General features: G+C 43.7%; 1 protein-coding gene across 4 annotated transcripts in view; it reads right to left on the bottom strand.

The window, feature by feature from the left end:
• LOC139549094 (RNA-binding protein Nova-1-like) overlaps window positions 1-12767 on the bottom strand; it is a 67581-nt gene that overhangs the window by 23196 nt on the left and 31618 nt on the right. For all 4 annotated transcript variants that reach the window (XM_071359217.1, XM_071359216.1, XM_071359214.1 and 1 more), the window contains one exon: window positions 7698-7864. In XM_071359217.1, coding sequence (XP_071215318.1) covers window positions 7698-7864 — 167 coding nt within the window. The remainder of the gene's footprint in view (window positions 1-7697; window positions 7865-12767) is intronic.

The following is a 12767-nucleotide window of genomic DNA, read 5'->3' as shown; positions in this document are numbered from 1 at the left end:
TATATATTCTTCATGGGGGTGTATATGAACAGATTTGAATAAGATTTCATGTTGCTAAAAGTTCCACTTCAACTGTATTAAGAAAGCAGTGAATTTGATATGGATTGTGATCTGAAATAGGATCTTAATTACATTATTTGGGTCAGTATATTCACATATACTATAATGTACAGTACATGAACATATGCACGTGTGTTGCACACCAACTTTGCTCAGATTCGTGGCTGGCTCTAACCCCAAACCTGGGCCCTCGATCATGCATTAAGTGACCTCATGAGGCCTGCCATCTAACAAGTGCTGATGAGGCCAAAAATAGCCTGTCCTTGTGGGGCTGAGGTGGGGCCACGTCCGTCCAACCGAGGATCCTCAGTGTGCTGCTAAGCCGGGCCGATGGGCTGCTCCACCAGGACATGTTCACTCACAGACCCTAACACGCTGTGACAACATGGAGCGGTGAAGAGAGAGAGAGAGAGGACTGAGAGGAAGACCTTCTCCTTCCAGCTCCAACGGAAACAGGGCTGATGCTGTGTTCAGGCTTTTAGCCTTGGAAGTACCATTCAGCCTTAAGTAATACAACACCACTGTCCACTTAGCCCCCTCAAGGCTTTCATTAACAGAAGAATCCTGAGCTGCGGCACAGCTGATAGAGAATTTTAAGTCACTAGGGAATGGCAGTGTGTTTTGAGGCTGGGCTGGGAAGCCCATGTCAAACACTAGCCAACCAGAGGAGGCGATGGATGACACGCTCAGAAATGTTGGCGACCACAATCTTATCGGATTGTTAGTACAGACATCTCTTCTCACAGTGGATTACAATAACTCAGAACCCTGGTGTGCCACTGGGAAGGAAAGTTGCTCTTTTCTCACGCATATTTAATAAAAGGGGATTAGTAATGAATTGTTCTAGTATCCATGGCAACTGCTGACCTCCATCCCTCATCTTGGTCCCATTCCCAGTCCAAGCCTTGCAGACAGATATAGTACATTAAATTGTGGCTACACATTTATTAATAAAAAACAATTACAATACAAAATATACACATACAAACATCAATGACATCACACCTGCCCAGACCCACCTGCTCACACCCCCATCCCCAGCACCCGCATCACTCTCCGCCACATGGCCTCAAACTGCACCATTTTGTTTCTCTCCACGCCCACGTACTTTCAACATTTAGATAATAAATAAAGCATTTGACCTTTCCATTGTGTTAACGATTGAGGATTGGTTATTTTCCCGTTTTTAAGTATACGTTTAGGCTATACATTTAAAATGCTAGACATATCACATACACACATACAAATACTAACTTAACACCAGATGTTAGTTTCGCTTCCACAAAAGCCTGATCCAATATTCCTCTCCACACATACTGTAAAGCAGCAGATGGATAAACTTGTAATTCATAAACATAAAACACTCTCCTTCAAAGGACCTCTCCCTCCCAACTACACACACGCATGGAAGCACGCTCACACACACATCCATACACACCGTGGCAAATGCGTCCTTCCTTCCTAAGAGATTTAACCCAACATTAACGGGTGCACATCCTTGTCAAACAACAAATATATTGTAGTGCCTCTCTCCACCGGCTTTCCTACGAATGGGATCGATACTTGGCGGAGGAAGTGACCTTTTCCTGAGCCAGCTGATGAATCTGAAGGTTAAAAACGGCATTAAAATATTTTCTGCTGGCCATCGGTCCTCCTGAGACAAGGCTGGAGAGGGGGGGGGGGGGGGGGGGGTTGTTGGAGAGGTTGCATCGCTCTGTTTTCTTTTTTTATACGTTACAGCGATTTCCCTGATGTAGCTTTTAATTTAGGAGATGAACGGCCCAATCTGCTTGCGCTAGGCCCGGCTGTATGGATTAGCCGGCGCTGTGTGCTGTTCCAATGAGAACAGTTATTAGATACAGGATGCTGGTTAATTAAATAGACTGGGCTTGGTGGTGTTGCGGAGGGAAGGGTGGGCTGAAATGGCGCAGCCACTTAAAGCAATCACTTACAGTATGTCATTACAATGAAAGAGAACCTCTGCGTCACCACAGAGCGAGGGAGCATTTTAAGAGTTGAGGTTTATGGCTTACTAAAGCTTTTAAGAGATTAGACCAAAGAAAGATAGTTTACTGTGTAGCATCTTCATGGTCGCTTACATGTTAATTTTCTGAACCGTTAAGAATATAAACATTACTGTTTCTGACCCAGAAGAGTAAGATCTAACTTTCAATACTTAAAAAACGAAATCCCTAAAACACAATTCCTTGTAATTGACCACCCAACCTCAGTTACAGTACCAGTCAAAAGTTACTCCTTCAAGGGTTTTTGTTTATTTTTACAATTTTCTACATTATAGAATAATAGTGAAGACATCAAAACTATGAAATAACACATATGGAATCATGTAGTAACCAAAAAGTGTTAAACAAATTGAAATATATTTTATATTTGAGATTCTTCAAAGTAGCCACCCTTTGCCTTGATGACAGCTTTGCACACTATTGGCATTCTCTCAACCAGCTTCATGAGGTATTCACCTGAAATGCATTTCAATTAACAGGTGAGCCAATCAGTTGAGTTGGGACAAGGTAGGGGTGGTATACAGAAGATAGCCCTATTTGGTAAAATACCAAGTCCATATTATGGCAAGAACAGCTCAAATAAGCAATGAGAAACGACAGTCCAACATTACTGACATGAAGGTCAGTCAATGTGGAAAATGTCAAGAACTTATAAAGTTTCTTCAAGTGCAGTTGCAAAAACCATCAAGCACAATGATGAAACTGGCTCTCATGAGGATTGCCACAGGAAAGGAAGACCCAGCGTTACCACTGCTGCAGAGGACAAGTTCATTAGAGTTAACTGCACCTCAGATTGCAGCCCAAATAAATGCTTCACAGAGTTCAAGTAACAAACACATCTTAACATCAACTGCAGAGTAAAGAAAAAGCAGCCAACAAGTGCTCAGCATATGTGGGAACTCCTTCAAGATTTTTGGAAAAGCATTCCTCATGAAGCTGGTTGAGAGAATGCCAAGAGTTTGCAAAGCTGTCATCAAGGTAAAGGGTGGCTGCTCTGAAGAATATTAAATATAAAATATATTTTGATTTGTTTAACACTTTTTGGTTACTACATGATTCCATATGTGTTATTTCACAGTTTTGACGTCTTCACTATTATTCTACAATGTAGAAAATAGTAAAAATAAAGGAAAACCCTTGAATGAGTAGGTGTGTCCAAGAAGGTGTGATCATCACAGAAACCAGAGAATATTTTACATTATTCAGGAATTGTTTGGGTCATGCGGTGAGGGAGGGTTCATGTTGTATGGGAAGTAATTGTTTATACTGTGCAGATTCACTCAACTATGAAAGCATTTCTGTACCACAACAAATAGCCCTCTACAGGCAATTACACATGGTGAGCTAGCCACAACTGCAATGCATTTTGGTGTCGTAGGGCGGAACAACACACATTTGAGAGAAATTCCATATTCCACAGTTCCACTTTTCTACTCACTCACATCTAACTCGAAGTTAACCTGACTCCCGAATTCCTATACATTTTTGGGCTACTTCCTGTGTGGCCAGGGCAATAACAGGAAGTAGGAAGCAGGTGTTCCTGCATGGGGTGAAAGGTCACAGGAAACCCCTGTTGGCCAGAGGAAATCTGGAGGGAGGATTCTGAAAACATTTGAGACCAAAGGCAGTGGGGTGCAGCTCAAAGTTGACACAACTCACTGTCATTCTGTTATTGTAGACGTCACAGTCTCGCCATAGTGGGCAGTTGTTGCCTTGAAATGCCAGATCAGATCAAAGTTAGCTAGCACAACAATGCTATTTAGCATTTCAGCTAAATTAGTCATGTATTAGCCTAGGTATCAGTTTGAGTACTGAACATTGCTCCATGTTAAGTGAGATTCAGTGTCAGTGGGTGTGGATGTTTTTTGTGCCTGTCTGTCTGTCTTGAGTGAAAGCTTTGGATTTGATTGAGTTAGGTGTTTGCTGCCTGTGCTCCTGCTTGTCCCGTCTCCATTTGGCTAGTGGAGATTAGCGGCTGTAGCTTACAGAGAGCCAGGCTGGCAGCTGTTGCTTAACATGACTTCACATCTTATCTTACATCTCTCACTCACTCTGCTCCCTGGGGCAACCAATAATAAGACACATGCCACGACAGCCGTGCTCATGACAACAACCAGGTTAAAAAAATAACCACGCGCACACACAACCAAAATAGGCCCTGAAAGCGCATGCGTTGTGCCTTTGAGTTGAGTACGGAGTATGGATGTCCATTCATCAGAAGACCTCCCTTCTCACTTGTTGTTTTGGTTACAACCGTTGTCTGAGCAATGTCGACCATGCTCTGCAGAGTCTACGGAGAGTAGTGTATGGACCATTGGAGTTTGGAGAATAGCTTACGTTACTAATAGCCCAGCAACCAACAGGCTACACTGTCTGTCTCTGTGTATCTCAAACACAGAATCATGCCATACAACACTCTCAAACTCATTATTATTAATAGTAAGAGAGAGGCACAGGGATTATTTCTGTCTAAAATAACTGCCCTTAATCTGATGCCGTAGGAGCTGTTCCTTTTTCCAGCTCTGCCATCAATCCATCGTTCGCTCAAAAGCTTAAAGGAAAGAATCACCCATTTTGAATGTTCTATCAATTCCCGGGGTCATTTCATGTGCATCTGAGCTTATTGCCATTCAAGCAGGCAGAAATACAGCCGGTATGTCAAGTTTTGCATCGAGATGCACAAAAACCACATACCATTCAAAAATGAGTGAATCTTTCCTTTAAGTACTGGTTTGTGTATAAGAGTGCATTAGTTTCGATATACAGTTGAAGTCAGAAATTTTACATACACCTTAGCCAAATACATTTAAACTCAGCTTTTCACAATTCCTGACATTTAATCCTACTAAATATTCCCTCTTTTAGGTCAGTTAGGATCACCACTTTATTTTAAGAATGTGAAATATCAGAATAATAGTAGAGAGAATGATTTATTTCAGCTTTTTGTTCTTTCATCACATTCCCAGTGGGTCAGAAGTTTACATACACTCAATTAGTATTTGGCAGCATTGCCTTTGAATTGTTTAACATGGGTCAAATGTTTCAGGTAGCCTTCCACAAGCTTCCCACAATAAATTGGGTGAATTTTGGCCCATTCCTCCAGACAGACCAGAGGACATTTCTCCAAAAAGTACGATCTTTGTCCCCATGTGCAGTTGCAAACTGTAGTCTGGCTTTTTAAAGGCGGTTTTGGAGCAGTGGCTTCTTCCTTGCTGAGCGGCCTTTCAGGTTATGTCGATATAGGACTTGTTTTACTGTGGATATAGATACTTTTGTAGCTGTTTCCTCCAGAATCTTCACAAGGTCCTTTACTGTTGTTCTGGGATTGATTTGCACTTTTCGCACCAAAGTACATTCATCTCTAGGAGACAGAACGTGTCTCCTTCCTGAGCGGTATGACAGCTGCGTGGTCCCATGGTGTTTATACTTGTGTACTATTGTTTATACAGATGAACGTGGTACTTTCAGGCATTTGGAAATTGCTCCCAAGGATGAACCAGACTTGTGGAGGGCTACATTTGTTTTCTGAGGTCTTGGCTGATTTCTTTTGATTTTCCCATGATGTCAAGCAAAAAGGCACTGAGTTTGAAGGTAGGCCTTGAAATACATCCACATGTACACCTCCAATTGACTCAAATTATGTCAATTAGCCTATCAGAAGCTTCTAAAGCCATGACATCATTTTCTGGAATTTTCCAAGCTGTTTAAAAGGCACAGTCAACTTAGTGTATGTAAACTTCTGACCCACTGGAATTGTGATATAGTGAATTATAAGTGAAATGATCTGTCTGTAAACAATTGTTGGAAAAATTACTTGTGTCATGCACAAAGTAGATGTCCTAACCGACTTGCCAAAACTATAGTTTGTTAAGAAGAAATTTGTGGAGTGATTGCAAAACTAGTTTTAATGACTCCAACATAAGTGTATGTAAACTTCCGACTTCAACTGTATACTGTATGTGTGTGTTCCTAGGATACGTGTGTGAGTGCATGTGCGTGCCTGTATAATGTGTGTGTAAGTGTATATTATGCATAAATTCCTGACTATATCAGAACCGTAAAGTGTTCACCCTGCAGTAACTTTTTCCCAGTGGAGTATTCTTTGCCTAGCAGAGCTGTGTAACTTGTCTGATAACTCCTATAATTATAAACATGGCCTCGCGGCAGGAGAAGGAACAGGAGCCGCCATCGGCAGGCCCTCGTGTTGTGTTCCACGAATTTAGGTTATGGTCTGCCATCACTGAGTCAGCTCAGTAAATACAAAAGGGACAATGCCGTGAGGGATTACCACAGCACAGATACCAGAAAATAACTCAAGTTCTGAATTATGAATACCCAACATGTGCTCTTTGTCCTAAGAGGTAATTGAATTAACGGGACGATAAATAGAATGTTGGGGTCAATGTTGCAGATGAAAACAATGCAGGTCCTCCCCGAACAATCAATGGAGTGTAATCATCAAGTGACCATAAGTGATAATCACTTAAAGAGATTGGGAGGGGGAATCAATGGCTTGGCTAACTGAGCCTGGTCTGTGTTGGTATGGACTGGTGGACTCTGAAAGGCCAAACAATAGAGTTATACATGACAAAATACAGTGACAATTCGTCTTGTCATTTTCATTCGATAGTGCTGCCATGGTTGATTTGAAAGGAAGTGGAAGGTGGAGAGAGGGTGATGGAAGGAGCAAATCATCTGACTAGAATACCGCAGCACAAATGAGCTGAAAGTCTCAGCCCTGATGTGGGACAATGTAGATATTGGAGGATGGCCTTTTTCACTTCTAACACTTCATCTATGTGTTTTAGCTGGACGACACTTATGAGCCACACTTCCTTTGCGGTGCTGGGGGAGCTTCCTTCCAGAGCCTGGTCTGTGTGATAGCTGGTGATAGGTTGAGGGTAGTGAGGCTAGCCATCCATTGTTAATGTCACATGTGTGGGTTTAAGGGGGCCTATCTGGAAGAGCAAGAAACCCCACACCGCAGACGCCATATCCTGTCTGGGTGGATTATATCACAGCCGGAGGATGTCTCTTTCTGTCTGTTTATATGGAAGCTGGGAACACTCCCTCGAGCCTCGTGCAGATCACAAAATCAGAGCTTGGCCACAAACTCACACTGAAAACATTTATTAGATTGGGCCTTCTTCGAAAGACAAATAATCACGAAAATCAAATAATCATGACCTTGTTGTGAGATGGTAGCTGCCAACACATAGACAATGGGGTGAGGCTATATACAAACTAATGACTGGGATTATAATCATCCATTTTGGTTTGACTAGCTCAGGGGTCAACATTTTGGCTCAACTACCGCAATGATTCTCCTCCATAAGGGTTCAGTCCAGGATTGTTAGTTTGCTCCGTCATATTCATACCTACCGACCCAACACACACCTACAACCACACACTCACGTGCACACAGACACTTTCATTGCCTCAGTTGGGATAAAATAGGTACAAAAAACACATGGAAAAATCCCTTCTACATTCACTATACACTCTCAGGTTGAACTCTCATTTAGTCCAGGGAGAGAATGTAGTCTCGGTCTCAACACTAGAGGGTCTTGAGAGAAAAGAAGCCGGGGTTGGGATCATGGTAACGGGCTTCACCTGTTTGATGCGGTCAGGGTTGACGGTGGTCTGTGGCTGCATTACGCTGACCGGTTCGGATTTCTGGCTGCTCTGTGGCATCTCCCGCACCTTCTCAGCGATGAAGTTATGGACTCCATTCAGAGCCTCCACTGTCCCCTGGATCAGACACACCCGCTCTGTCGTGCCTGGAGAACAGACAGAAACACTTCAATGTCTCATTCATACATACAGAACATGACTTACGAACTTAAGGCTTTTGGTTCCTATAAGGAGCACTGGTTGTTGACAAATACATACAGAACATATGCAACTTTAATTAATGGTAATGTACTCGCATTACCAATCAAGCATCTCGAGAGAATGTCATTTTATGGGTATGTGTTGGCCTAATCAAACATTAAAAAAACACAATGCAATCAGTATGTGTATTTCTTTAATGTCCAGTGACTTCCTCTTTTCCCAGATGTCAAAAGTTCCACTTCTGGTCTTTCCCAAGATGGCGGCCAACATAGGAATTGGTTAATAATATTTGCCATCTCATAAAATACAACCCTGTAATTTCTAACTACAGTCTCTTCTAATTGGTTCCCCTTAGCGGACAGTATCTATGCAACGACTCAATGTAGTTTGTTTCTATGAACATTAAACATAACTATTTTCACTATTGGACAGATTGTTTTCAGTTTCCTGGCTTCACATCTCCCATCTGTGAAAGTAATATTAGTAGCCTGGTCAAATTCCATCAGTAAAGTCATACAGAGTCAGCAGGATGAATACAGCCTGGTCACAGATCTGTTTTGTACTGTTTTGCCAACAATATATATATAGGACCAGTGCATATAGCTTGACTTAGATCCTTAATCTGCTGTATCTGCTATATACAGTATATATATATATATATACTAGGAATCCGTCTGCTACATTCATCATCAACCATTTGGCTTCACTATTGCATGTCTAGAACCATGATTAGCAGTGATACAAATGTTTAAAACGTCCACATGGCCACATCTGTTCAGTGTTACACTGTACTGTGATGCCATGACAGGATGAAGTTGTGAACGCAGCTGAAACAACAGCCACACGGCTCTGGAGTGTCGTGTTATTCGGAGCGTGGGCTACAGTACATAATGACTAGTGTTGGACAGGGAGTCTGCTGAAAGACTCCATATTGGAACTAATTCGATAGTAACACCAGTCATTGACTGGTCTGACATTGGAGTCTCCCTCGGGAGGGGAATTGGACAATAAAAGGGTTCATTTACAATGTCGACCTCTGCATTACCAGCACTATACAGTAAGCACTTCATTTTTAGGTCCAGATTCTATCAGTCTGGCTACAGACCTTGGTTAATTATCTTCCTCTACTGCCGTTATCAGGTGCATTGGCGCCACGCATCCAAGACAAACACAACTTCTCTCTGTGTAAATGTATCATCACCATTCTCTCAGAACATGTGTGTTTAGACCATGAAAGGAAAACAACCCGCCTAAAAGCCCTCAAAACGTGGCAGAAACTAGGCCAGTCCCAAACCGAGCCGTCTCCCTCCCTCTCCCTCCCTTCCTCCCTCTTTTTCTCCCTCCCTCTCTCTTCTGTTAGGGCCGGACTGAAATCTGTCCTTATCGCCTCCGACCAGTCGCAGCTTCCTGCTTCACGCTTTCCCTCCATTGTTTTCTCGGGCCAATGGGGTTGAGTTTGGACCTGCGCACTACCAGTTGTGGCGAGCTATTAATACAGGGACAGTTAGGAATTTCAGACTATGGGTTGGGGTAAAGAGCCTCTGTGAGTTTCTGACAACTGGTATCCCAGGGGTAATCTGGGCCCGACCAATCAGCCAGTGTATTATTAGGGCAGAGATGGCCATTGTCGTTGCATGGGGATGTGGGTAAGGAGGGTGGGGAGGGCAGACTGGTTACGCAGCAGCAAAGGACATCCTATCAAATTGTACCCTTTTTTGCAACACTTTTTCTGTATTTTCAATTGTGTAGGTCATTTCTATAGATAGACTGTCTGTCTGAGGTTTGATATTCAGCAGCACAGTTGAGCATTACTAGTTACATGAAGGCCTAGGAAAGTGATGACTATTGTAATGTAGCTAAAGGGGAAAAGTGTGTGTGTGTGTGTTGTTGAAGCACCTTTGGCAGAAATTACAGCCTTGCGTGTGTGTGTGTGTGTGTGGGGGGGGTTACATGGGGTAACCCTGCCCAAGAAGTGTCACTGTTTGACAAAGCCTTTCCCTGCTATGTTGACATTTCCCACAGTGCTCACAGAGCATGCTCAGTTGGCAGTCCCATCACCACTACTCATGTTGCTCTGACTAACCTCTACCTGGTTACTGCTATAGTCACAGTTACTATGGTAGGGAAACCCCTTGTTTCATCCCAATCAAAAGCACAAAAGACCGCTTACAAGTAAGTTGTATTTTCTTATGAACTAATGTTCATAGACATTATAGGGAACGGGTAAAATGTCTTCTTCAAATGTGGCCCGATGAACCACGTTTTGGAGCCTTTGGCCTGACACAAGTCATTGAGAAGCCCTTCATGTAGTAGATGGATGGCCTGGCTGGGAGAATTCAGCTCAGCAACAACTGCCATGCTGAGAGCGATGGGCCATTTCAAGAGCAGTTGTTTTTATGGAATCATTAATTGTGTGACTCATTCATTCCCTGCACGAATGGGCAGAGAGGGGAGCAGAGGGGAGCTGCTGAGAGATGATGTGTGCCCTGGCCTCCCCTGCTCCCCTGCTCCTGAGAGCATGACAAGCCTTACATGCAGTAGCAGCAGAGGGGGCAACCCTCCGCCGCCATGTCCTCCTCCACAGCTCATACATACACACTTCTCCCAGCTAGTTCTGGTGGACGTCCAATGACAGATGACATCTCTGGATAACCAGGAAATACTTGAAGATGTATTTAATTCTACCGCTTTCACTGAAATCATCCCAGTTTAATCCCTTATTCCAATTCTGAGACTTCTTGAAAACAATCCAGGATTCTATTATGGTTGGATTCACACTGGGATAACCTTAGAGAGGAAAAGCCTGATAAATACCAATCTTAAACAGTGAGATATGGGTAGGTTTAATGTAAGCTCATTAAAGGGAGCTCCTTAGTCCCTGGCTAAACCCGGTAAACTGTGTACCTTTGATCTAATAGCAGGATTATCTGCCTATTATAGGTGAGACTTTTATCCATGTTGTTTCAATGGGTTAAAAATCACCAAATAGGAAATGTGATGAGGTAGAATCACTCAGCCATGTCACATAGGCTGTGTTTACACAGGTAGCCCAAATCTGCCAATAATTAGCAAAAGATCAGAATTCCCCTGCCTGTGTAAATGCAGCCTAAGAACAAAAACTAATGCCGATAAAAAATAGATATCTCAGACACCCAAAGTGTGTTGTTCTCATAGGTAAACAGAAAGCATACTCTCAAGTATCCTTATGGTGACATTATGGTGTTAAACTATTTACAGATTACAGGTTAACTCTGAGTCACACCACAACAGTTGAATAGATCAAAAACCCTCGTCTCCAAGGGAAGAACTCACTGTCATTTAGAAAGTGCTGACCACAAGCTAATACCAGCCTAGCAGAGAGAGATTGATTGATTTATTGATTGACAGGGCACTGAACCCATAGAAATGACCATGGCCGCCTCAATAACCAATTAAATTGGTTTTAATGGCTTAACGACCCGGCCCAGCTCCAGGGACAAAGGACGCAGAGCTATCTGTCTCAGCAGACAGGGGGACAGTGTAGCAGAAGACTCTGCCTGCCTGCCTGCCTGTCTGCCTGCCTGTCTGTTCTGACTAGGTTTTGGAACATGAACTCTAACCCGTGGAAGGGGTTACAGATGTTTCCTGGCTTTATGACCATCAGAGTGAGAGAGACAGAGAAAGAAAGAGATTGTGTGAGAGAGAGTCAACGGGGACGACTGAGAGAGGGGGGAGAATATAAAAACAGGCTTCAGCCTTCCTCCGTGACTCGTATTTTCCTGTCCGCCCATCGCGGCTCACTTGATTGCACTTTTGAAACAGATGGGGCCCCTGAGAGTCGGGGGCTCATTGTCTATAGGCTGGGAGCCAGAGCCCTACTCACCAGGGACAGGGGACTCCAGGGACCCTATGCAGTGTGTTTATGTGTGTTTTGTTATAGAGAAGGGGGTTTGGTTCAGTCCAGACCCATGATTATTCCTCATAGTCACCCAGGCAACCGGCAGGTTGCCCCGAAAATATTGCAGGGCAGCTGTTGCCTGTTGGGTGACGTAATGTGTTATTATTTAAAAAGGAGAGGTTGCATGTGAGGCGACTGCACTGGATGTGGATGTTGCATGTGCTTATGCAATCATGAACAGTAAGGGAGGAGGCGGTGGGGGTCAAGGAAACTTGGCAAATGGTTTCTGTCAAAAATCACTTTATGTCGTTTGAATGTGCTCATGTCAGTCATGTTCCAGGGTGCCTGTGGATGAGAGAGAGAGAGAGAGAGAGAGAGAGAGAGAGAGAGAGAGAGAGAGAGAGAGAGAGAGAGAGAGAGAGAGAGAGAAGTAGTCTGCAACCACTGAGTCTGAGGGCCAGGTTGGGCCGGAGTACAGCCAAGGAACGCATTTGGGTCATTTAGGAAACCATATGAAAACTGAGTGTTGGTGTGGACAACGGGCCTGCAGCTTTCTAGAGGAATAACGTACCTGTAACAGCAAATCAGCAAACATGATTCACAGCCTCCTTCTGCTCAGCTTTGCAACGATTGAGTGCACCAGAGGAAGTATAAGAAAGTCTCAAAAGAATAACAAAAGGACTTGGAAGAAACAGTGACTTCCTCTATAGTGATGTCACTCTTTTGAGTGGGTCCAGGGCTTTCTCCCCCCTGTCCACCCAGCCAACCCCCCTTTTCCTCAGTTCGACTTCAGCCAGCAAGAATGGCGTTGTCATGGTTACGGGGCCCATGCCGTGCAAACAGCTGAAAGATGCCGTGTCTGCTCTCTCCGCTGGTCTGCCCTTCATCTCCCCTCACACTCTCTCCTTCACCCTCCCAAGGCCCTCTATCACACCCCTCTGAGACCTTCCAGCTAGTGGAGAGTACACAGA

Source organism: Salvelinus alpinus, chromosome 22 (genome assembly GCF_045679555.1).
Source record: "Salvelinus alpinus chromosome 22, SLU_Salpinus.1, whole genome shotgun sequence".
Classification (NCBI taxonomy): Eukaryota; Metazoa; Chordata; class Actinopteri; order Salmoniformes; family Salmonidae; genus Salvelinus; species Salvelinus alpinus.
The sequence above is the reverse complement of the archived record's forward strand: the minus strand, read 5'-3'. Positions and strand labels throughout refer to the sequence as shown.